Here is a 27763-nt window from a genome sequence, read left to right on the forward strand (position 1 = left end):
CGTATTAGAAAAAGGGAAATCGCAGTGCACGTGAATCGAATAAAACCCTTTCGGAAGCGTCCTCAGTCATTTCCTAAGGTACAGGAAGAACCAAGTGGGCAGAGCGCCCAAAGCGAGGGTGAGGATGACGGTGAGCCCAAACCGGACGGGCAGGGGGATGTCCCGGACACTGAAGATGTAGTGGCCGGACCCTCTTCGGTTGAGCGGCCGCAACGGGTTAGGAGAAAACCCGTGAGGCTGGAAGACTTTGTTGAAAGTTAGAGGACGATACTAGGACCGTAGACTAAGGGAAAATTAGGATACAAAAAAAAATAGTGCTAGGCTGAGACATATAAGATTGTATTTACTTCCATTTGTTTTTTTAATGTTAGAACAAAATAATAATCAAGAGTTCTGTTTTAGGCCTTTTAGGCATCTTGCTTGCTGCGACATGTGTCCAGTCCTATCATCAGGGCGTGATCTTCGAGAAGGAAGGGGATGTCCTACTCTCCGACAGCTACTGGACGCTAGTGCTCCAGTATAATCTCACGGAAGTGAGAGCCGAGAACCAAAACCTGAGTATATTATTGGAAACGGTAAGGTATCAGTTCAATGAATTTTTCCAGGATCTTCTTCATAAACCCATGAGTGGTCATTCCCCCGTTCCGGCCCTTGAGGCCTCCTTCCGATATGAGTATTCAGGCCTGCAGCGGATGGTTGCCGACTATGTTGATAAAACAGGAGACTTAGTCACTCTATTGCCACGCACCCGACAGAGGAGAGGCTTGGTGGATGCTGGAGGACATGTCCTTAAATTTCTTTTTGGAACTGTAATTGATAGTGATCTAGAGGGTATTAATAACCGAATTGATGCAGTAGAAAATGTAACTGACCAAATCTCACATGTTGCCCAGGAACAGTTGACCTTCCTTGACAACATGCAATCTGAGGTCTCAAATCACTCGAGGACAATAAATAAGATTATTTTAACTCTTAAAGAATACCACCGCACGATGCATGAAAGCATGGTCCAAAACTATAAGAGGGGACAAATTGTTGCAAGTCAACTCACCACATTATTTCAGTACTTAAAATTAAACTCTGCTCTTTCAGAGGTTAAAGATGCAATTGATATAGCTGTACAAAGAATGACCAGGCTCCACCAAGCTATTGAAGACCTTGCTGCTGGGAGGGTGACGAGTAACTTAATTCCTCCCCACCAGTACCTGGAAATCCTCGAGTCGGTGGCTAAGGCAATTCCCCTTCCTGCAAAATTGTTTCTTGATGTAAATTTAGAGTCCTTACATAGCTTCTATACGTTTGCAAAAGTAAATTCTTACACTACCGAAAATCGATTACGGGTACTCATCAAGTTACCCTTAAAAAATGATAATAATCTGTATGAAATTTTTAACGTTGTTACGTACCCAGTCTTTCATGTACTCCTTGGTAGATGGCTAAAATGGGAGTTGGAAGAGCAAAAACTAGTAGTTAGCAAGGATAGGCAAACCTATACCACTTTTTCACCTGCACGATTTAATAAAGAGTGTAGTTTCGGTCGGCTCACAGTGTGCCCTTTAACTAATATGCTGTTGAATGTGCATAAAAGGCCCAGCTGTGCGGCTGAACTTATGCTGAAAGAGGAAGTAACCTCTTGTACTCGAAAAGTAATATCTGGTCTAAAGTCCCCGGTCCTAGTCAAAACCATTAGTCGCTGGATATATTCCACTTCTGGTGAAACCAAAGTCATCCTTAACTGTTATGGGCATCATGCCGAGTTAAATGTAAGTGAAATCACCCTTAAAGGGGTGGGAGAGGTCCCCCATAGGGACCGTTGTGACTTCATTGCCGATGGATATCGCGTGCCTGCCCGATTTTTCGGCAGCACCTATTTCTCGCAAGGTTTTGGAAAAGTAATTTTTCCTGAAATTAAGAGCATGTATGATCACAGAGAGTCTGCTCTCATTGGACAAGACTTAAATGAAACGCTGAAAGTTCTTCAGGAACTAGACGATCAGCTTGGCACTCTGAGCGTAAAGGAGTATTCTTTTGAGAATGCCTTCCAGCTCCTCAGATTCCATCATTTGCGACTAAAGAATGTTGAAAAGTTGAAACTGGGTGGCCTCTCCATCTCGATTATTCTAATAGCTGTTTTTCTCGTTTACAGGTGGAGACGCAGAGCAGCCCTGTGGCTGCGAGCCGCTGTTGCGAGAACTACACAAGATCAGGAAGAGGCACCGGCAGTAAGGGAGATGGAACCGGAGCGCTCCAGTGTAGAGGTCAGGCCTTCCGCGGAGGATAGACAGGGCATGCCCAGCCTGCAACTTGTTGCTGAACTAAACCGCCCCCGATTGCAGTCACATTGGGTGGCGTAAGTTGACTAGTGCAGTGCGCGCAATAAGTAAGTGGCAGGACACTTTTAAATGGAGCTCCAGACATTAATATATTCTCTTTTTCCATTATTATATAATTAGTATTCTTTGTGTGTAACTATTTCATAAGTATTTTATTAATGTACTGTTAAAAAGGACTATCGGTTTTACAAGTAGGCGCCATAGAACAATGCACACTCGTACGTGATGTTTGGTAGCAGTCCGATGCCTATATACTGTAACTATAAATTTAGTAATTTTCCATTTTTAGTCACACCATTAGGCACTGGTGTGTCGTGTCTCCTTTGTTGGTTAGTGGATTGGGTTGGCTGTGCTTGTTAAAGTTTGATCCAAAATTTTGCTTTGCAGCTATTTATAGGAGAAATTTAAATTCTAAATGGAGAAAATGTACTCCTCAGTGAGTGTGTATGGCCCAAGAGTCAAGGCAACACGGAAAAGTAAGCAGCTGCAGTCCTACTAACTAACTTCCTAATTACCCTTATCCTTCCCTACCATCTAATAATGCTGGACCGTACCCTTGGCCTTGGACTATGATATTTTCTTATCTGATGAAAATTATAATCAAATTTATTTCAATTCAAATAACAGGTAACTCTATTTTGGACATTGTCAAGCCAATGTGCCTTGTTTGGAGGTAGGCCGGCACCTTCAACCTCGGTAGCCAGACCCATGACACAATAAATTGTCATTTAACGGATTTTGCTATTTATTTATTATTATTTATTTATTTATTAGATTTATTTATTTATTAGATTATTTATTTCATTATTTGTTTAGGTAAGTGTTATTTATTTAGATAGGTATATTTGGTTGGCTTTTTGTTTTAGCCATGGGAAACTTAGTTGAAGTAAAAGTAAAAATTGAGTTTTAGGAGTTATCAGTTTCCATGTTTAATTAGTTCATGATTGCTACTGAATCTGTTTGCATGAACTCATAAGTATCTTTCTTTTTTTTTATCTAATCAGTTCATTAGATTCCAACATGTGGGGAATCCTTGAAAGTTAACAGAGGGATAATGTTATAATAGTTTTTCGTCATTGTTGATGACACTTAGTAGTGCCATGTTCTGCTCTACAGTGCTTGCTTCGTTTCGGCATTTGGTACATTATATTCAGTATTAACGAAACTAAATTAAGTTGAAAATTGTAAACGCCCCTTATATTCGGCTGAGAAATATTTGCTGCAAACCGTATTCGCTTTACATTCAAATTTATCAACCAACTTGTAATACACCCCATGATATTACCGGGGGAGAATTTATAGATTAGGCTGTGACTGCCTAAATTCACTGTTACCTTTATATTTCTAAGTACTACTAACCTGCATGGCAGGAGCGCTTGCTCTGAATCATTACCGAAGATAAGTGGGTCTGTGTATTCTCTCATCCGAGGGAAGCAAGCATTGTCCGAGATGAACATAACTATTATTGTTTGTTTAAGCTATTGATTTATTACTGTATTAATGCAGTAGCAATGATCGTTTAAATTTTTCCTTGATGAAGATAGCTTTGAATCTGTTTTGTTTGATTTTTATTCTTGAAATTTAAAATTAATGTATCGTTACCAAAATGTTTTATTACTGTTAGTGTTAGGTCCAGTTATGAAGGATTTTATTTATTGTAGTTTGTTGTGGTTTATTGTTTTTTTTGTTCTTTTGCTTCGACTTGCTGTTTAAATTGAATAACTTTATATATAGTGTAAGGATTGTAGGTTGAATGTTAGTGTTTTTGGAATCCAGAGTTATGGATGTAATTAATTACATTTATAGCATTAACGGGGAAAGGCGATGACGTTAAAGAGTTCAATTATATGATTTTCTTTCTATGGGTCTTTCGTTTGGAAAATTTAAATTCATTAAGTTACATTTTACGAGGCGTTTAAATTGGCCTTGGTGTGGCGTTGGGCTTCGCTGACCGGATTTCTGTGGCTGAGAACCATAGTATGGAGATTTGAGAGTCCTCAGGTGCAAGGCTCGCTCACTGCTTCCTGCTGTACCTCTTGCTGGGGTCAGCAAGGTCTGAGGAGGAGGGGGATGTGACGGTCCCAAAAATTCCCAGACCCATTACATATCAGTTGGGGAGGTTTTTGTTACACCCTCAGGAAACCCTGTCTTTACCGTCACAGAAGCTTTGCTTTATTTCAAATATAAAAAGAGGGTATGTAATATTGGACTGTTAACCTCCCAGCTTTTTGCGTCAACCAGTTGCCTCACCATGGAATATTCCGTCAGCGTGGCTCAGCGCTGGGTCAGGCCAACGTTCTCGGAAAGTGTAACGCGCATGGCTGGAATTTGCTGATACAGCTCAGCAAGTCGCTCGATGAAATCAGTTAATGCGCAACTATAGTTTGCCTAATGCCCTGATGAATCGTTAGGCAGCAGCACCGTCCAGGGCTTGCACTGACGTCACGCGGCATAGCCGCAACGTGATTGGCTGGTTCCCCTCCACGCCCAACTCTGGGCTATGGGAAGCGCGCACTCAGTTGAGTTAGTCTAAATTCTAAATTCGGCTCAATCGGTCATCTAAATTGTCGCCTTTCCCTCACTCTTCTAAAATGTATTTTAACATGAAAATCTGTAACTTAACTTTGTAAATCTAAGCGACTCATATCCAAATTGTATTTCTTTTTAATCGTCAGCTAGTATCGGTAACTATTAATAAGTATCGTGTTTGTAAACCAAACGTAGACTAATCTCTCATCTTTCCTACAGCAAGTCGATAGCTAAATACTTTACTACTGTTTTTATCATAAGTAAATAAATTATTTATTCGTAGTGCATTTTCGTTGTTTCATTCGGCCACCTGTCACAATATCAATATTATTGTTTGTAAATAGTTTTGAAATCAAATAAAAAAACCTTATTTTCCATCCGTCTATCAGAATGTTTATATCAAGGAGGTTAAAAATTTTACATTTAATTTATCACACATGTTATCCATTTTCATTATCCTGATAATTAGACTAATTCGTTAATTACAAGGCAAAAATGAGGTCGAAATCCCCTATTAACCCCCTTAGGCCCCTTTAGTTGCCTGTTGCTGTATTGGCTATTAATTAACATCTGTGTCTAAGGAATATGTCGGCCTTAGTCCCTTTCAAAACTAAAAGGTTGGGCCACTCATCCTACACTCATCTCCATTAATTCTTGGCTTAAAATTAGGGATGGACGAGATTGGATTTTTAGTTCGAGACGAGACGAGACGAGATTTTTTATTTCTCATAAAATTTCGAGACGAGATCAAGACGAGATTTCTCTTCTCATACACAACGGGAAATGCACGTTCGAAATTTTTACCTGATTTTGTAACATTGTTAGATGACTGTTTAAATACTAAAATAATGATAATAGGCAAGAATATTTACAATCTTTCATTAAATAACATCAGCATAACATTTTTTTATTAATCACGCCTAACTTATTAAAAATGCCTACGATTAGGAAACATGGTGATATCAGTTAGGATAGAGTTCAACTTATCCTAAAATAAAATAAATCATAAAATAAAAGCAATATTAATTTTTATAAAATAGTTACTTGTTTTGACTTTTTTTATAGTAATAAAACATTCCTCACACTGCTTACACTTAACAAAACTTCTCAAATGTTATTAAAGTAATATTATTAAAATAATGAAATTAATATTTCCATTAAAAGAATTAAAGTAATATTTACATTAAAAGAATTAATTAAATAAGAACGCCTTCGAAAAGGAAACGGAACTACAACACGCTCCTGTATTGCGGGTATTGCATTGACTTTCAGCAGGCGTTTTTAATTTTTTTTTTTTTTTTTTTTTATTCTCGTCTCGATAAAAATTTCGGCCAAAAAGTAATCTCGTCTCGTGTAACGAGATTGAAAATTTCCCTAAAATTTCCCAAAATTTCGAGACTTGACCATCCCTACTTAAAATACCTACATTGGTATGGTCACCATTTCAAAGTATAAAGTATCAAAGTCAATCAATCAATTATTTAAGATGGAGACGCCACTATGTGCATATTTTAATCCAAATATGAGTGGATAATGAGAAAGTATTTATTAATTTATTAGGTTAGTTTAACTCTTTGGTTATAATTAAATCATACACTAAAAGCTGGTTAATTTAATAGATTGACATACTTTTATCACTGGCTAAAATAGCCTATTGCATTTTTTATTTTATCTTTGCACAGATTTCAAGCGTCTTATTATGTTTTGAGCGTTTATCTTACAACAAATGTCTTTAGTATTGGTTAATTGTGAGGTAAAATAAGATATGTGCTGACAAACACAGTCAGTAGAGTAGCAGTATATTGTATCTAACAAAATACAATCAATATTAGGACAAAACTAAAATGTAAAATAATACAATATTAAAAGCCCCAGCCAACGTTCATGACTCCAGGCTCCAAAGTAATAAAATGTTTGCAGACGACATAAGCAGTGTATGAAATCACCGAGAAGTAAAATATTTCTCGCTGACGAAAGTAAATTGCATAATAATCAAAGACCCACGTTATAACACGTTAAATTTGTTACCCTAGTTCGTTATCACTGAAGAGACCTAACAAAATTAAATGATAACTGATCAGCTGATAACACCATATTATTAATAACATCAATGTTATTACTTATTCAATACAATTATTGAATGATTGACAACACATTTAAATAAGAATGAACTCCAATTTTTCGGCCCCACTTGTCTCACGGGCCTCTTTGCTCACCGTTCCCCGTTCACTGGTTCGCGGGCCCCCCCGCACTGGTTGTGGGCCCTCCACTGCCCATCCAGTTTTCAACAAGATCTCTTTCTGAAACCTAAGTTTAGTTTTAAGAGTGTTTGTGGAGGTCGAAAACGTTTTGAAATCGGTAAAGAATAAAAAATCTAGTAGGCATGATGATGTACTTATTAATTTATTTAAGAAAGTATGTCATAATATCGCTAAAGTTTTGGCTCACCTGATAAATTCTTCCTTCATTTCTGGTTTGTTTCCCGATCAATTAACCCTTTGAGTGCCAACGTCCGGAAAACCGGACATTTTTAAAACGAGCCAAAAGTGCCGACGTCCGGCCGACCGGACGTTTTTAGAACGGGCCAAAAGTGCCAACGTCCGGCTGACCGGACGTTTCGTAATGATCGAACAGTTGTCATAACAACCGAATGGATACTCGGATTCTTTTAACCCATATATTAACATTGAGTCGAAAGTTACTAGATGCGATACATCGATTTTCGTTGGTCGAAATATCGAAAATTCGATTTTTACGAAATTTTAACCTAAAAATCGCCAGATCGCGCTTGGCATTTTTAGCGCGACCTTCGGGAAAAATCATCGGCATTTTTTGAGCGTTACTTTTATTTCTCGCCTGGCACTCTAAGGGTTAAAAAGGCAAAGATTATCCCTCTACATAAAATAGATGATGAGACAGATGTAATAAACTACAGACCTAATTCACTTCTTCCAACTGTTGTTTACAATAAAATTGTTTACAATCAGTTGAGTGATTATCTTGAAAAGTTTAACTTACTTGATGATTAGCATGGTTTTAGGGCTAGAAGGTCGGTTGCCACTGCTGCAGTATCATTTTTATAGTCAGTTATTGAAACGGTTGATAGAGGTGAAACAACAAGTGGAATATTCATGGACCTATCTAAAGCTTTTGATATCTAGTGTAAAACATCCAATATCGTTGAATTAATTGAAATTTCTTGGAATAACTAAAACTTTGGAAGCGAGTTAGCGTAGCGAACGAGCTAACCTGAAGGCAAGTGAGCGGAGCAAACGAGCTCCAACCTAAAGGTGAGTGAGCGTAGCGAACGAACTTCAACCAGGACGTGATTGAGCCATGCGAACGAGCTCACTTGTGAAGTTAAACGGGGCAAAGCCCGCGGGTACAGCTAGTTATGTATATTTCTCAATGAATAAAGAAACTTAAATTTAAATCACAACAAAGGATGGTACACTAAATCACCACAACGGACGAATCCATACGCACAACCAAATGGCTACTACTAGTGGCACTTTAAGTTAAGATGGCTAAATTCACTTAGTGAAGGAAGTCAAAAGATAAACATAAACAATTGAAAGTGCATAATGTTCCACCTATGAACAATACTTATTAATAAATACAAAACAGTTTTTAACTTACCATCGCCATTCCCCATAGTTTTCACTTCCACATCTGGTATATGGTAGCTTACATGCACATGAAACTTTGAATCTTCACTAGTTTCAAAAGAGCAACCTTTCCATTCACAATTAAAATTTAGTTCAAAAGGGCCGACTGATCTTTTTCTCTTTGCAGTTTGTAGTGTAGCAGCTGAAAAAAGTAATCCTTACAATGATTATGAAATGATATTAAAACAAAAATATAGATACAACATAAACAAAACAAACATATATTTTAGGAGTATGCGGTACAGAAAATTTAAGGTTGGTATGGTACATAAATTACATTAATTAATGGTAAATTAAATAATCTATGTATCTTGGCCCTTGGTACAAAATCAGTACAATACACGGTTACCGGTATTTCTGAAGTTTTTTCTCAGAATTGTACTTAACCCATAATTTTTTAACTTTTATTACATTGACATGGAGTTGGATAGTAGCCAACATTCATTTTTCAACGATTACAAGGCATCATTATTAAACCTTTTACTAAAAATAGTGAACAGAACTGGATTGTGTCAAGAAAAATGAACGGTATCAGCAATCTGACACATACTTTCTCCCATAAGTTTGTCAACAACCTTTATCATGTGTAAGCGGTGAGAGTAATTATACGGAAATGGGATTTGTACAATTTTGTTCATAATTTAAAGGACTATAACATACTAAATTTTTATCAAAATTGGCTCGGGAAATCAGATTTTTCCGTTATTTTATGGGGTTTTTATGAGGAAATAACATAATTTACAATAACTTTTGAACTGTAATTTTTACAGAAAAGGGATTTGTACCATTTTGTTCAGAATATAAAGGACTATAACATACTACATTTTTATCAAAATCGTTCGGGCCATTTTTGGGAAAATCCTATTTTCCGTTATTTTATGGGGTTTTATGGAAAATCCCCATCTAAAATCAAAATTTATAAAAAATGAAAAAAAAACTATCAAAATTGTAAGGACCATAACCTACTATGTTAAATCAAAACTGGATTTTTGTCTAAAATCCGATTTTTTGTTATTTTATGGGGTTTTTATGGGAAAATAACATATTTGACCATAACTTTTGAACCGTAATTTTTACAGATATGGGATTTGAACCATTTTATTCAAAATTTAAAGGGCTACAACATACTAAATTTTTATCAAAATCGTTCGGGCCATTTGTGAGAAAATCCGATTTTTCCGGCTTTTTATGGAAAAATCCCCATTAAAATTCAAAATTTCAAAAAAATGAAAAAAATACGCCTGGAGATACTATAGATTAGAACCTACATACCAAATTTCATCGAAATCGGACCACAGGTGTAGTCTCTAGCTCTGTACACATCCAGACACACAGACACACACACACATACGGGGTTTTACCGCATACTCGCAAACACCTAATTGTGGCATCTTTCAAACTGCGGCCACCAGTAGATGAAGGAAGGTGGTAGAAACATGTGTGCATCAATATTTTTAATGAACACTCCATTTTAACATCTAACATTCCAGTTTTTAATTGTGGCACCTTGCCACAAACCGGTATAGATCAACAGTGTGTGGACAGGATGCAACTAATGCGTTGTAGCGCTTGAGCGGTGTGTTCGCCCCCCCCCCCCCCCTACTTCTCGCGTGCGCTGTTGCCAGTTCTCCGTTCTAGTTCCTTCATTCCGTTCTGTATTCATGTGGCCTAGCATTCTATGCCCTAGCCGCTGTAGCTCATTGCCCGAGCTCCTCACGTCGTCTTTTATTAGTGTAACGATTTTTTTACATGCAGTTTTTTCCATGCTCCAATAATTTTGAAAATTTAAAGTCAATGGACCAAATGAAATATGAGGATTACATAAAACTACATGCTACGTCGTTGATATTTTATCGTCTCATTATATGTATGGTTTACGAACTTAGATACTTGGATACTTTGGCCTTAATGTGCTGGGTAAATTATCAGTTTCATAGGAATATACAAGAAATTTACCTTAAAATACGCAATAAGAGTGACTCCGTTTTTTCTGTATGCATATAATTAATTCATGGTAATGCAAAAGTATGTGTAACGAATTTTTCACCACACTTAGATGTTTTAGCTGTTTTACATACGTTAATTGGTGGCTGAAAGTTATGTTTTCCTGACCATGGCAGCTGTCATCGTCATATAGGGGCCGAGCAGGCGTTTACATCCCTAGGGCCGCAAAATCACTTGTTCGCTTATTTACTTAAAAGATTAATGTTTATTAAATGCACAAGCTGTATCCATGGCATTGCAATAATAGACTTGTTTTTTGTCACAGCTGCCTAGACAACTATTTATTGTTATTTTTGATTTTGCTGATTCCTCAAAATATTTCACATAAATAAGAGGGACGTTATATTGCAAAACATACTTGGGTAAAAAATAGCGTTCGTACCACGAGCCAAAATGGGTTTGCAGCTCTCGATCGCTTCACGTTCTCGAATTCGTCTCGAACTTAAAACCTGATCTAGAGTCGGCAAAACCTCGCTTTCGGCCCTAGGTACGAAATATACTATTTTACGGTGGATTTAGAGACCCAAAGATTCTCACCCCGTTGCGAAGCACAGGCAGAAACACTATAGTTAATTATAAGATTATAAAGTCTTTACTGTTTTGTCTGTACATTGCGTAGATTCATGAAGTGTTTGGTTATTTCTACGTTTTATATAATAAGAAAGACGAAACGAGTCTTATGTCAATATCTGTACGTTTGTTTGATTGTTACTGTCATTGTGCCTGTAACGCCAAAATTCCAATTCACGTGTCCTACCTTGGGAAAACTAGAGTACCGTTCATGATCCAAATAGTTTTGTAATTGTTTAAATAAATTTGCCAAGTTTGATCAAAATACATCCATAAACAAGCAAACTACAACATTTTACAATATTCTTTATAAGAATAACATGGGAATTTTAAATTTACAATTTTTTAATTTGTCCTGTTACCAATAACCGTACAAAAACACTTTGATATACTAAATTATTTGTTTTCTAAGCTATTTAAAAAGGTCTGGATATAAATTGGGAAATTTTGTATTTTTAAGGTAACGTTTTTCTCCATTTCATATATTAGTAACAATATGTATAGTATCAAATTCAGTAATAACATTGACTACTGTATTTAAACCTTAACACAAGTGTTTATATAGTCAATGAGGCTACTGGTGCTACCGCTGATGGCATATGCATGTGTACGTTAGTAGCTAGCAGACAATTTGCCAACTAGGAACATGAAATCAGCTGTTCCCCATCCTCACTGTCGCGGTTGCTCGCCTAGCATGTCAACAGCTGACTGCTGTAAAAATTGGATGAGGCGACAGTAACTTTTTCTAGTACGCTTCCTTACCATGACATCTGCCAATTAGACAATAGACAATAGACAATAGACAATTTTCTTTATTTGTGATTTCTTTAAGAAATACAATGGCGTCAGAAAGATTCAGAATGTTTAACATTTAGATTGTTTTAACAGTTTACATTTTCTTTTGTGTTGAAAGTTCATAATTGGTCAAAAAATTCCTTAAGGGAGTACACCGGTCGGTCCACAAGCCAGTCCCAGAGTTGCTGTTTGAATTGGTTTCCTGTTGCGTTCTTGAGGTTGTTTGGAAGAGAGTTGATGATTTTTCGGCCAATATAAGAGGGTTTTCTGCCGTATTGTGTAGTGTGGTGGATCGGAAGGTTGTAGTCGGCTGCTTTTCTGGTGTGGTAGGAGTGAAAATTCTCATTTCTGGGAAGGTTAAGTTTTTTTGTGTACAGGACAACTCCATGGATGTAGAGTGCTGTCACTGTTAGGAGCTTAAGGGATTTAAATGCTTCCCTGCAGCTGTCTAAGCGCTCAAGGCCGGAGAGTGCCCTGACAGCTTTTTTCTGGAGTACCAACACTTTGTTGAGGTTTGCTTCTGATGTTCCTCCCCAAGATATTAAGCAATACCTTATATGCGATTCTATTACAGCATAGTATGCTGTCTTAGCTGTTTCCAGACCTCCTATCCATTTCATCCTCTTTATTACATGGACACCAGATGCAAGTTTTTTGGTCAGGTTGTGTATGTGGTCGTTCCAGGAGAGGTCTTCATCAATTGTCAGGCCCAGCAGTTTTGAGTTTTTTTCAACGGTTATTTCAGGAATTTCTTGGATTTGTTCATGTTTTCGGCTGAAGTTTAACTGGGTTGTTTTTGATGGATTAATGGCCAGGTCATTTTGAAGGCAGTACTGCAGTGCTTTGTCTGTTGAGGATAAGATGTTGGAGTGTAATTCTTGTGGTAAGTCATGCATAAATAGAAGAGTTGTGTCATCAGCGTACATTATTGTTTCACAATTGTCATTCCTAATAAAATCTGGAAAATCATTGGTGAAAAGGATGAACAAAAATGGGCCCATGACTGAGCCCTGGGGCACTCCCCTGTTAATCGAAAGTTGTGTGGACCTATGTACAGATTTTCTCCCATTTGTGTTTTGCTGGATTTCGACAATTTGTGTACGTCTTTTCAAATAGCTTGCCACCCAGTCTTTGGCCATTCCCTCTATTCCTAGGGCTGTGAGTTTGCTTAGGATGAGATTATGGCCCAGGCAGTCAAAAGCTTTGCTGTAGTCAAGTAAGACAGTTGATACATATCTGCGTGCTTCTAGATGGTCAATGATTTGTTCGATTAAACTAGTTAGAGCTGTGGTGGTGGACCTCCCTTTGAGAAAACCATGTTGGTTTTTAGTGATTAGATCATTGCTTTCCAAGTGACTCAGCATTCTTGACAGAGCGACCTTTTCTATTACTTTTGAAAAGGTTGATATTAATGAGATAGGGCAGTAGTTTTCTTGTTTAGTGCGTGAGCCTTTTTTGTGCTTTGGGTATATTTTTGCTATTTTTAGGGCGGAGGGAAATTGTCCAAGGCTAAAAGATTTGTTTATTATGCTGACAAGTGGGGCTGCCAGTTGTTCGGCACAGTGTTTTACAACTTTTGATGGCACTTCATCTACTCCACATGACAGCTTTGATTTTAGTGAGGCTATTGTTGCTAAGACTTCTTTAATGGTTGTAGGAGTTAAAATTAGTGGCTGGACATTGTTTTGTGGTAGAAATAGTGGATGTGTAATTTTTTTGTTTTTGAATTGGCTTCTGTTTTTCTCTAAAGTGGAGTCTGCTATTTCTGCTAAATATTGGTTTAGGTGTTCAGCAATGTCAGTAGGGTTATCTAATATTTTTCCCTCTATTTCCAGCTGCAGATTTGGTTCTTCCTTCTGTTTACATTGTTTTTCTTTGTTGATGATCTCCCAGACAGCTTTGGATTTATTATCAGCACTTGTGATGTATTCTGCAGTGGCTTGTCGCTTGAGGGACCTGAGCTTTAAATCATATGTTTTCTTTTTTTCCGACATTGTTGTTTTATCATTTACATTTCCGGTAAGCTCGTATCGGTGTAAGGCATCTAGAAAATCTTCTTTTAGTATTTTGACTTCTTCATCATACTGAACCTTAATTTTCTGTCCTTTCTGCTTAGCTCTTATTTTTTTGATAGGGCAGGCATGGTCCAGTATGAGCCTTACAGTCCTTTGGAATGCAGAGTATGCCTCTTCAGCATCAGGGGCATTGTGCACCTTTATCCAGTTTTCTTTGGAGAGTTCGTCTTTCATGCTATCCAGGTTTTTCTTGAAAAAATTCTTTTTTGTGACATATCCGTTTTAGCAGTAACTTCACTCTGTATTTTGAGGGTACATGTTTGGCCTGTGTGATCTGCTATTCCAGCGTTAATTATAGCGAAATCTATAGCATTATCATGTGTGTTCGTACAGATACAGTCTATAGAGGTTCTTGAATGGTTAGTGATTCTTGTCGCTGGGAGTGGTAGTCTTCTAACTCCAAAAGTTGACAGTTCCTCTTCAAGATAGTTACTACTGGCATTTTCAGTTAGCCTGTCTATATTGTTATCGCCCATTAATACAACGGTCTTGGTGTCAGCTTGAAGTGACTCCAGAACTTCTGATAGGATGTCAATGGCTAACCTAGCTTGTCCCCCTGGTGGTCTATACATACCAAGTAAGTAGCAGTTTTTGTTCTTTATCCTTATTTTCACTAATGCTGCTTCAAAAACTAACTCTAAACTTTGGTTGGAGATTTCTATTTCTTCTGCCTTGATAGCAGCAGTTTCCTGGATATAGATTGCAACTCCTCCCATTCTATGCTCTTCCCTGCAGGAATATGTGACTAGGTTGTACCCACTAATCTTAGTGAGTAATAACATATCTGAGCTGAGTCCATGTTCAGTAATCACCAAGATAGTGGGTTTGAGTTCACTCATTAGATGATTTATTCTTTCAATCTTTTTCCTAAGACCTTGAACATTTTCTTGTTTATAATTGGTTTTCCTTTATAATATTAGGAACAAAATGACTACACACAGTGGTTTATAAAGTCCAAAGTGGAAGTGATGTTTATTTACAACAAACTAATAAACATAGCAATCACATGGCATATAATTAACACATGACAGCTGCTTCTAACTTAGTACCAAGAAGGCAATGAGGAACAAGATTATAAATAAATTCCAACACCCCTCCTTAATCTTGATCCTTCATTGGGGTAAGACCAAGGTCGGTCATAAAACCATCATGCTTGATTTTGCCAAGTGATTTTGTCAAAATGTCCGCTACCATCTTGGAAGTTGGAACATAATTCAGCACAACTAGTTTTCTCTTGATTATGTCTCTGACAAATAACTGTTTACGAATTATATGTTTGGTCTTGTCATTCACGGTTCTCTTCTGCAAAATCTTCATTGCTGGCATGTTGTCACAATGCAAATTTACATGCTCAAGAAATATTCCCAGCTCTTCCAACAAGTGCTTCAGAAACATTGCTTCCTGAACCATTGCTACAAACATACATACAGTCTGTTTCATAAGTCATACATCTCTGCTTCATACTTCCCCAAGACACAGGTCCTTCACTCAATTTAAAAACATATCCCGTACAACTTTTCCCATCAAAGTTGTTTCCATGACTGGCATCAACAAAACCATGTAGAGATTCTTCATCAGCTTGCTCCTCCACAGCATGCTTCCACAAATTCTTATTCGGATCTTCTATTGCCTCTTGATAACTACTTGGCTCTAGATCCTCACAGGTAACCATGTAGGTAACAAAATCAGGAAACATTTTAGGTTTTCTTACTCTTAGAGGGTGCCTACTCCCAACATTAATTTCAACACCTTCCTCATCATTTCCCGAATTCCCTTCAGCGGATCCTCCAGTTCCAACATCGTCATCATCTTGCTCAATGTTGATATTATCAAGAATGAAGCTCTCCTCTTCTGCCTCAGGATTCCTGCAGGGTTCATCGAGTTTGGCGGTCTGGATGCTTACTATGGTCTCGACTGGTTGTATAGTTTCATCACCATTATTTTCTTCACGCCCATTATAAAATAAGTTTTCAAAAAACTTGACATCTCTAGAATAAATCAATCTACGGGGAGACTTAGGATCGACCAATTTGTAACCTTTGACATCCTCACTGTAACCTACAAAAATGTGAGGAACACTCTTATAGTCCAATTTGGTCCTTCTCTCCTTATGCACATGCACATAGCCTATGCAACCAAAAACTCTAAGGTGACTGAGGTCCACTTTCGATCCAGTCCATTTCTCCTGTGGAGTGACTCCGAAAACAGCTTTTGTAGGACTTCGGTTCTTAAGATAAATAGCTGCCTCCGCAGCATACTGCCAGTAACCCTTGTTCAAATTTGAGTCACTTAGCATGCTTCTAGCTTTTTCAATACTAGTTCTATTTGCACGCTCTGCTACCCCATTCTGCTCAGGACTATATCGAGTAGTAACCTGGTGCCTTATTCCAAATCTATAACACACTTCTTCTAGTCTCGCATTCATGTACTCCCCGCCTTCATCTGACCTAACAGTTTTTACAGTCTGGTTGGTCTGATTTTCGACTAAAGTCTTAAACTTGAGAAAACAATCAACTACTTCATCCTTTGATTTCAAGAAATAACCAAAGGTCATTCTAGTGAAGTCATCAATAAATATTAGCATGAAGTGATTACCTTGAAGAGACTGAACATTCATAGGCCCACAGACATCCATATGGATTAACTCTAGTTTTGCCTCAGCTCTCTTACTTGGAGTGGTTGGGAAAGATTCTCTGGAGTGTTTCCCCTCTACACAGGTAATGCAAGATTCTGGCCTCTGATTAGGAAAATCGATACCCAAAGCCATCCCCTTTTTCAAAATACCCATGCTAACATGATTCAAGTGACCCAACCTTCTGTGCCATAAATTATGAAGGTCCACACTAACTGACTGGTCAACTTGAGTAGACATAGCCAAATTGTCATAATTTGGATCAATGTTGCATTTACTCTCTGTATCCAACCGATACAGTCCATTTACATTTGTTCCAGTTCCACATATTTCACCTCTTGCTGAAAACCCATCTTTTATGTAAATATTACACCCTTTGTCATCAAAAACTAAAACTTGCCCTTTACTAGCTATTTTGCTCACAGATAGCAAATTTGTAGATAAATCTGGTACATACGTCACATTCGATATCACTCTCTCACCAAAGTTTTTAAGGTTCACAGAAACTTTCCCAGAACCCGCAGAGTAAATTTTGGTATTATTAGCGACAGTGACCTCTTTAACTCCCTCATTCGAGTTAAACGTTTGAAAACTTTCTTTACTTTTGGAAAGATTGTCAGAACAACATGAGTCTAAGAACCAGCTTTCAGGTTCTACCTTTACATTCAGATCAGTTATCCAACTTACATTTTTATTTTTGTTTCGACCAACTGACTTACCAATTTTGGAAATTGACCTATTACTAATGTTTGAGCTATTACTAATTTTAGCTTGGTTATTTTCAGGACAATCCCTTATCATATGGCCTGCCTTTCTACATTTGTAACAAGTAGGAATAAAAGGCTTCCTCATCTTTGAGCTCTTATTAGAATTAGCTTGATTAGTATTTGATTTTGATAAAAAAGGCTTCCCAGTACTGCTTTTAAAAGTTGAAAATACTACAGAGGACTCAGTGGTATCCTTTTCAGCCATGCTATTTAATTTTTCTAGTACTTTACTATATTCTACTTTATCTGTACTCTCGACTGCCATCCTAAATGCCCTGTAAGACTCAGGCAAACCTCTTAGAAGTAGACACGCCTTCATTTCATCGTCCACGGGTTTCTCTATGTCAGCAAGTTGAGCATTGAGGTCAAGAAATTTAGAAATATACTCACTCATGCTGTTGCATACTTCCAACTTCAAATCTAAAAGCTGGTCCAGCAGAAATATTCTCCTGTTTGTGCTCTTGACTTCATACTGCTTTGCTAAAATGTCCCATGCTTCCTTCGCTGATATGGCCGTCCTGATATGTAGTTTTGGAGCTGCCTCCAGGTGCATGGCAATCTTGGCGAGTGCCCTCTCATCTTTGTCTGGATCCACAGTTACCGGTGTCGTCTCTGTAGTAGTCCTTCGTGGCTCAATGCAATTCCACAATCCCTCATACTTAAGAGCCATCTTCATATCAAATTTCCAACTTGCATAGTTGGCTGACCCTTTCAACTTAGAAATTCCAGGGGCTGATGTGGAGTATACAATTTTGTCTCCCATCATAGTAATTGTGTTCATCCAATGAAATTTACTATAATATTTCTTAAACACTTCTCTTCAAAAATTAAACTGTTCAAAATAGGCCACAGAGAACATGTTACAGTAAAAGTGAAACTGGGCCCATAACCTCTTGTTTATAATTGGTTTTCCTTTATAATATTAGGAACAAAATGACTACACACAGTGGTTTATAAAGTCCAAAGTGGAAGTGATGTTTATTTACAACAAACTAATAAACATAGCAATCACATGGCATATAATTAACACATGACAGCTGCTTCTAACTTAGTACCAAGAAGGCAATGAGGAACAAGATTATAAATAAATTCCAACACATTTTGGTGAAAAATTGTGATGGAGGTTGTTTTATTTTGTGTAATAACTAAATGTCCCTGATTATCTCTTCTTTGTGCTTTGGGGTTTGTGTTTTGGTTGTTGTCATTCAGGGGGGAAGTTGATTCTATGTTTTGTCGTCTGTTTGTTTCTTCACACCTAAAAAATGGTTTAGGGTCTGATTTGAGTCTTTCAGTATTGATTGGTTATGTTGTTTACATTGTGGTAGCTTATGGTGTGAGATCCCATTTATGTACTCCATGTGTTGGTTTAAAAAGTCTTCAAGTGATTCATTTGGTTGTAGTTTTTTAGCGGTACAGGGAGGTCCTTTTTGTACTTTAAATGTCTGTCTGTTAGCAGGAAGTTTATCAATGATGGGAGATTCTTGTTGTGCACATTGAGTGGACTTGGGGCAAGGAGTAGACTTTAAACTGTTCTGGAGAGTATTTAATTTTGATTTTGTATTGTTTATGTTTATGTCATTTTCTTTACTTTTTTTCATCTGGAGTGACACACTAAAAATATTCCTATTCATTACCCTTAGCTGTTTCCTTATTCTTCCGTTTGCATCGGTTTTCGGGCTTTCACAAGACGGTGTGGGTTGTGTATCACTGGGGAAGTTTGTATTCTTAGCATTCTCTTGCTGAAATATTTTACTTTTAATTGCTGTTAAAGTGTTTTCTGTTTCTTCTTGCCAGGTCTTCAGCTTCGCTAGCTCAAGTAGCAGGGAGCTGTTTTGTGTTGGGAGCTCAGAGCTGTGGGTTTGAGATTCGGAGTTTTTGAATGTTAAAGTGTTTTTTGCTTGATGATTTCCAGAAACATTATATTTTGTTGGGTTCTTAATAGTTTGTTGTAGGTTCTTTATTTCTTTTTCTAGATTACAAATTACTTGATCTTTGTCCTTGTCTTGATCTTCAAACATTGTTGTTAGTTCAGCTCTGAGTTGTCTCTCTTTGATTAGATGTTGCTCAGCTTCATTTAAGGTTTGTGTTATCGATGTTATTTGATTTAATAAAGATTCCTTCTCATGTTCTAGTTCCTCGATTTTTGCTTCATAACTCATTTCAAGAGAATTATTTTTGTTGAAAATCTGATGGGTTAGTTTAGTATTTTCTATAGTCAAATCATGTAGGTCTTGTTTTAACTTATTGTTTTCTGTAAGTAGGACATTACCAACTTCGGCAGCTAAAGTTAGGGATGTCTCTAAGTCTTCCTATTCTTGAGCTTGAATTCAATTTTGTCCTAAAAATGTATACACATCTCTAAGATTTGTTGCCAACTAACAAGCAATTCAAATAAAAAAAAAACTATTGTTAATCATCCCTGCAAAACTGCTAATAATTCATGTTCAAATTTTCATCAGAATTCTGTTAGTTTAAATCAACGATCACATAAGACCAATAGATGGAGCACGTCTATATAACTAACATACAAGCAGTTGAAGCCAGGTCCGCCATCTTAGTGCAGGTTAGAAGTAGTGGTAGATGCCAATGAAAACGGCACCAAAACTCAATGTCCAGCTTCAAAATAACTTGACATTTAGCCTATTTAGACTAAAGGTAAATCGTTGAAACTTCGTATGAAAGATGTCAATTAGTCTAGGACACTATTGGTTCTAATTAAAAGCTCAAAAGTTTATATTTTCTATTTTAAATCTTGAAATAAAGTCGGTACTTTTAAATGAGTTTTAAAATATGACATAACAAAGTTCGTCGGCTGCTACTGTTTTTATTTCTTCGTCAGGTAAGTAAAAATACGGTGGATTTTGTAGCTAAAGAGCTCAATTTCTTGGATCATATTTTTTTAATTTTTATAAAGGAGAGTTGTATAAAGAGTTTCAGAAACCATCTTGTGACTTTAAAAATTTTTACATTGTAAACAAAACGCCAAACTTTTATCACACTTTAATACGATATAGATACATATATTATAAATTAATTTGTAGCTTTACAGAATTTTTTTTCTTTCGCCCAAAAAGTTTTTGTTGTTAATTATGTAAACTAACTTTTTCTAAGATAAACGGTAAATGCTAGAAAACAAATTAAAAGCGTATTTTAAAGGCCATTGTTCAACCGTCATGAATTGTTACATACCAACCTGTAGGGCCCATTGGTGACATTGGGGGGTGGAAGTCTAAATTTAGTTCATTACAATTACGTCAATGACCTTGAGCTCTGCTAGTAAGATGCTGTGGTATGGTAGCGTGACGGGGAGAAGAGTAAAATTATTGTTCATGCTTACTCATTCGCTCTTACCCACAAACAAATTTATTTCTAGCCTAAAATGAAGAATGTAGATCTAACTTCTATATTCGTTTGGAAAACGTCAGTAAGAGGCAAGTCTAGACTGTTCCTATGTCTGCGCGGTCCATCACAAGTTACTTTCTTTACTTCTTTTTTTTTTGTAAGCCTATGTATCGATTATGTATCTTGTGCAATGTAAAATCAAGATGACGTTGTTCAAACTAAGATATAAGTTTGGACTTCCTTGTGTGACCAAAATGGTCGCCTACAGAGCAACAGAAGGATCTACCATTTCTTATAAAATTAGTTTTATCGACATTTGCAGACAGTTTTATATAATTGTTTTTAAGGAAACCCAAAATCTATTGGCAATCATAAATTAATATGATTTGAACTTTTTGCCTTATACAAATGAAATACCATGTGCATATTGGTCCTCTGGTCCAGTTAATACAATTTTTTGAAGGGTTTCTTTTATTATTTAAAACTATATCATTGCACAAGCATTTTCAAGGACTCTCTGCAGTTTTGCGTACTCTTGCAACTACTAATTCAAGAATCAGTTTGATGACCGATTAAAAATAATGTGTTGATACGTTATAAAAATTCAACTGTTAAATATCATAGTTTTTGAGGGTGGGACTGGAAATTTAGACTATATTAAAGATTTGCATTCATAGTAGAACATTATAGACTTTAAGTAAACCAACAGAAAAAAGATTGTTTAAAATTTTCAAGTTCATTTTAGAACACTGTTTGCTCCGCCTCCCAGTTAACTGAGAATTTCAAGAAGTAGAAACATATTAAATAAATAATAAGTGAAGTTAAATATATCCCATAGTGTTTTTAAAAAACATTACACAAACTTCACGGATGCCAATATACTTCTAACCATACTAGGAATTTCCTAAAATTGATATTGTATGTTGAAATAGGTTTATCTATCTATCTATTCTATTCTATATTCTATTCTACATTCTATCTATACTATTATAAAGAAGAGGGGGTGTATGTGTGTGTGTTTGTATGAGCTAATCTCAAAAACTACTGATCCGACTATGCTCAAATTGCACACAAATGAAGCTACAGCTCCGAGGATACATATAGAACTATTACCGCTTCGATATTCACCTAGGGCTTTGCCCCGTGGGCTTTCAAAAATCTGAGATGAGAGATTTAAAAGTAAATATTGATTGATGGTATCCATGGTAACAAAGAACAAACCTAGTAAGTTTAAAAATGTAAACAAGCAGAACTAACTGTCAAATTGATTTTGATTTCACAATTCAACACAGCTGGTTCAAACCTTATTAAATAAATACGAGCCTTATTAAATACTGCACGAATATTAGAACAGAGAGGGTAAGGATTATAAATTTAAAATAATTATGTCACTAGCCTGAATGTAAACATTATTTAACATTACCTAAAGGAGCTGTCAAACCATATGTTAATGTAATTTCATTATTATAGGACCAGGTGACAACCGTCGAAATCGACGGTTACTTTCAAGGCTTACGCTAATTCATCTAACTGCGATAAATTGAGTAAAATTATACATATTTTGAGCATTTAACATTGTTTAAAGAGTAAATAAGTGTAAAAACAATAATGATATTAATTGCGTTAGTTACCAAATATGGTTGATCATTCAACGAATAAAACAGAACTCCTCCCTCATTTTTGGACCGATTTTGATGATTAAAGTGTCAAATGAATTGCCCTGATCTGTAGTTTTGCAAAGTCTTTTTCGTTTTTTGAAATCTTTATTAGTTTGGACAGGATATTCCATCAAAGTTGGATTTTCTCCCATAAGATTAACATGGGGGAATCTAAATATTTAATTGGAAACTTTGTCTCCATTAATTTGAGAGAACGACTGGGCGTAGAAACTTGGTAGAGGTGTTCAAAGAAAGGTCTTGGTCTCTAGATGAGTTACCAAAAGAAAAACTAAGTGAATCCTGTTAGGGCTCTGCCCCAGAAGCCCTTAAAGATCCCTCCACAGATTTGTTTACATTTTGTCCATGTGGATAATACTTTTTAATGAAACAGCTGTTAATTTTTGAATTGTATTTTAAACAACACATATTTTTATTGGGAGTTGCTGAATTGTCCAAAAGAAGTATTTGCAATGTTATTTTCTGATTTTAAAATTGATTTCCTTCTGTATCATGTCATATTTTGCAATATAACGTTCCATTACGAAATCAGTAGAAAATCCTTTTATCACAGTAACTCTCATTTAACATTAATTTCTTATTGAACTATCTTATATCTATTGTACGGGTTGGTATCTGCCTTTTTCACCACTTTTGGCTATATTTTATCATATTATTCTAGACAGATCATCATAGGTTCGTGAGATTATTGTCATACATGTTTTCAATCATTGGAAAAATCTTCGATTGTGTAATACAATACAAAAAAATACAAGTGCAGAAGTGTCTTTTAGCTTTAACATTAAACCCACAACCGATTTCTCAAAACTATGCTAGAGGGTAATTCATTGGCACAGAAGTACGATATCCCCACAACCAATTTCTTAAAACTATACTAGAGGGTAATTCATTGGCACAGAAGTACGATATGAACTGATGCGACGTGTCGAAGGAAAAATCAAACTTACACTGTGAGGACCTCCCTTTCAAGTTAGAACGTGTCTCCTCAACAAGCAGATATTTTCTCTCAAAAAAAATCATAGATTAATCCTTATTACACTGATGAAATCGGGGAAGTTTTTAACTAAAAAAGATCCACCAATACGATTTTAATACTGTTTAAAGGTTCTTCCAAAGTATGGGAAATATTTTATTCGTTGAATGATCAACCATATTTGGTAACTAACGCAATTAATATCATTATTGTTTTTACACTTATTTACTCTTTAAACAATGTTAAATGCTCAAAATATGTATAATTTTACTCAATTTATCGCAGTTAGATGAATTAGCGTAAGCCTTGAAAGTAACCGTCGATTTCGACGGTTGTCACCTGGTCCTATAATAATGAAATTACATTAACATATGGTTTGACAGCTCCTTTAGGTAATGTTAAATAATGTTTACATTCAGGCTAGTGACATAATTATTTTAAATTTATAATCCTTACCCTCTCTGTTCTAATATTCGTGCAGTATTTAATAAGGCTCGTATTTATTTAATAAGGTTTGAACCAGCTGTGTTGAATTGTGAAATCAAAATCAATTTGACAGTTAGTTCTGCTTGTTTACATTTTTAAACTTACTAGGTTTGTTCTTTGTTACCATGGATACCATCAATCAATATTTACTTTTAAATCTCTCATCTCAGATTTTTGAAAGCCCACGGGGCAAAGCCCTAGGTGAATATCGAAGCGGTAATAGTTCTATATGTATCCTCGGAGCTGTAGCTTCATTTGTGTGCAATTTGAGCATAGTCGGATCAGTAGTTTTTGAGATTAGCTCATACAAACACACACACATACACCCCCTCTTCTTTATAATAGTATAGATAGAATGTAGAATAGAATATAGAATAGAATAGATAGATAGATAAACCTATTTCAACATACAATATCAATTTTAGGAAATTCCTAGTATGGTTAGAAGTATATTGGCATCCGTGAAGTTTGTGTAATGTTTTTTAAAAACACTATGGGATATATTTAACTTCACTTATTATTTATTTAATATGTTTCTACTTCTTGAAATTCTCAGTTAACTGGGAGGCGGAGCAAACTGTGTTCTAAAATGAACTTGAAAATTTTAAACAATCTTTTTTCTGTTGGTTTACTTAAAGTCTATAATGTTCTACTATGAATGCAAATCTTTAATATAGTCTAAATTTCCAGTCCCACCCTCAAAAACTATGATATTTAACAGTTGAATTTTTATAACGTATCAACACATTATTTTTAATCGGTCATCAAACTGATTCTTGAATTAGTAGTTGCAAGAGTACGCAAAACTGCAGAGAGTCCTTGAAAATGCTTGTGCAATGATATAGTTTTAAATAATAAAAGAAACCCTTCAAAAAATTGTATTAACTGGACCAGAGGACCAATATGCACATGGTATTTCATTTGTATAAGGCAAAAAGTTCAAATCATATTAATTTATGATTGCCAATAGATTTTGGGTTTCCTTAAAAACAATTATATAAAACTGTCTGCAAATGTCGATAAAACTAATTTTATAAGAAATGGTAGATCCTTCTGTTGCTCTGTAGGCGACCATTTTGGTCACACAAGGAAGTCCAAACTTATATCTTAGTTTGAACAACGTCATCTTGATTTTACATTGCACAAGATACATAATCGATACATAGGCTTACAAAAAAAAAAGAAGTAAAGAAAGTAACTTGTGATGGACCGCGCAGACATAGGAACAGTCTAGACTTGCCTCTTACTGACGTTTTCCAAACGAATATAGAAGTTAGATCTACATTCTTCATTTTAGGCTAGAAATAAATTTGTTTGTGGGTAAGAGCGAATGAGTAAGCATGAACAATAATTTTACTCTTCTCCCCGTCACGCTACCATACCACAGCATCTTACTAGCAGAGCTCAAGGTCATTGACGTAATTGTAATGAACTAAATTTAGACTTCCACCCCCCAATGTCACCAATGGGCCCTACAGGTTGGTATGTAACAATTCATGACGGTTGAACAATGGCCTTTAAAATACGCTTTTAATTTGTTTTCTAGCATTTACCGTTTATCTTAGAAAAAGTTAGTTTACATAATTAACAACAAAAACTTTTTGGGCGAAAGAAAAAAAATTCTGTAAAGCTACAAATTAATTTATAATATATGTATCTATATCGTATTAAAGTGTGATAAAAGTTTGGCGTTTTGTTTACAATGTAAAAATTTTTAAAGTCACAAGATGGTTTCTGAAACTCTTTATACAACTCTCCTTTATAAAAATTAAAAAAATATGATCCAAGAAATTGAGCTCTTTAGCTACAAAATCCACCGTATTTTTACTTACCTGACGAAGAAATAAAAACAGTAGCAGCCGACGAACTTTGTTATGTCATATTTTAAAACTCATTTAAAAGTACCGACTTTATTTCAAGATTTAAAATAGAAAATATAAACTTTTGAGCTTTTAATTAGAACCAATAGTGTCCTAGACTAATTGACATCTTTCATACGAAGTTTCAACGATTTACCTTTAGTCTAAATAGGCTAAATGTCAAGTTATTTTGAAGCTGGACATTGAGTTTTGGTGCCGTTTTCATTGGCATCTACCACTACTTCTAACCTGCACTAAGATGGCGGACCTGGCTTCAACTGCTTGTATGTTAGTTATATAGACGTGCTCCATCTATTGGTCTTATGTGATCGTTGATTTAAACTAACAGAATTCTGATGAAAATTTGAACATGAATTATTAGCAGTTTTGCAGGGATGATTAACAATAGTTTTTTTTTTATTTGAATTGCTTGTTAGTTGGCAACAAATCTTAGAGATGTGTATACATTTTTAGGACAAAATTGAATTCAAGCTCAAGAATAGGAAGACTTAGAGACATCCCTAACTTTAGCTGCCGAAGTTGGTAATGTCCTACTTACAGAAAACAATAAGTTAAAACAAGACCTACATGATTTGACTATAGAAAATACTAAACTAACCCATCAGATTTTCAACAAAAATAATTCTCTTGAAATGAGTTATGAAGCAAAAATCGAGGAACTAGAACATGAGAAGGAATCTTTATTAAATCAAATAACATCGATAACACAAACCTTAAATGAAGCTGAGCAACATCTAATCAAAGAGAGACAACTCAGAGCTGAACTAACAACAATGTTTGAAGATCAAGACAAGGACAAAGATCAAGTAATTTGTAATCTAGAAAAAGAAATAAAGAACCTACAACAAACTATTAAGAACCCAACAAAATATAATGTTTCTGGAAATCATCAAGCAAAAAACACTTTAACATTCAAAAACTCCGAATCTCAAACCCACAGCTCTGAGCTCCCAACACAAAACAGCTCCCTGCTACTTGAGCTAGCGAAGCTGAAGACCTGGCAAGAAGAAACAGAAAACACTTTAACAGCAATTAAAAGTAAAATATTTCAGCAAGAGAATGCTAAGAATACAAACTTCCCCAGTGATACACAACCCACACCGTCTTGTGAAAGCCCGAAAACCGATGCAAACGGAAGAATAAGGAAACAGCTAAGGGTAATGAATAGGAATATTTTTAGTGTGTCACTCCAGATGAAAAAAAGTAAAGAAAATGACATAAACATAAACAATACAAAATCAAAATTAAATACTCTCCAGAACAGTTTAAAGTCTACTCCTTGCCCCAAGTCCACTCAATGTGCACAACAAGAATCTCCCATCATTGATAAACTTCCTGCTAACAGACAGACATTTAAAGTACAAAAAGGACCTCCCTGTACCGCTAAAAAACTACAACCAAATGAATCACTTGAAGACTTTTTAAACCAACACATGGAGTACATAAATGGGATCTCACACCATAAGCTACCACAATGTAAACAACATAACCAATCAATACTGAAAGACTCAAATCAGACCCTAAACCATTTTTTAGGTGTGAAGAAACAAACAGACGACAAAACATAGAATCAACTTCCCCCCTGAATGACAACAACCAAAACACAAACCCCAAAGCACAAAGAAGAGATAATCAGGGACATTTAGTTATTACACAAAATAAAACAACCTCCATCACAATTTTTCACCAAAATGTGTTGGAATTTATTTATAATCTTGTTCCTCATTGCCTTCTTGGTACTAAGTTAGAAGCAGCTGTCATGTGTTAATTATATGCCATGTGATTGCTATGTTTATTAGTTTGTTGTAAATAAACATCACTTCCACTTTGGACTTTATAAACCACTGTGTGTAGTCATTTTGTTCCTAATATTATAAAGGAAAACCAATTATAAACAAGAGGTTATGGGCCCAGTTTCACTTTTACTGTAACATGTTCTCTGTGGCCTATTTTGAACAGTTTAATTTTTGAAGAGAAGTGTTTAAGAAATATTATAGTAAATTTCATTGGATGAACACAATTACTATGATGGG

At 35.8% G+C, this 27763-nt stretch overlaps 1 protein-coding gene across 3 annotated transcripts in view; it reads right to left on the reverse strand.

Annotated features, from left to right (window-relative positions):
* LOC128987530 (histone H4 transcription factor-like) overlaps positions 1-27763 on the reverse strand; it is a 121452-nt gene that overhangs the window by 61682 nt on the left and 32007 nt on the right. For all 3 annotated transcript variants that reach the window (XM_054408417.1, XM_054408416.1, XM_054408418.1), the window contains one exon: positions 8502-8672. In XM_054408417.1, coding sequence (XP_054264392.1) covers positions 8502-8672 — 171 coding nt within the window. The remainder of the gene's footprint in view (positions 1-8501; positions 8673-27763) is intronic.

This window comes from Macrosteles quadrilineatus, unplaced genomic scaffold, assembly GCF_028750875.1.
Source record: "Macrosteles quadrilineatus isolate MER2022 unplaced genomic scaffold, UCM_ALF_1.0 Scaffold_2__2_contigs__length_208266976, whole genome shotgun sequence".
In the NCBI taxonomy this organism is placed as follows: domain Eukaryota; kingdom Metazoa; phylum Arthropoda; class Insecta; order Hemiptera; family Cicadellidae; genus Macrosteles; species Macrosteles quadrilineatus.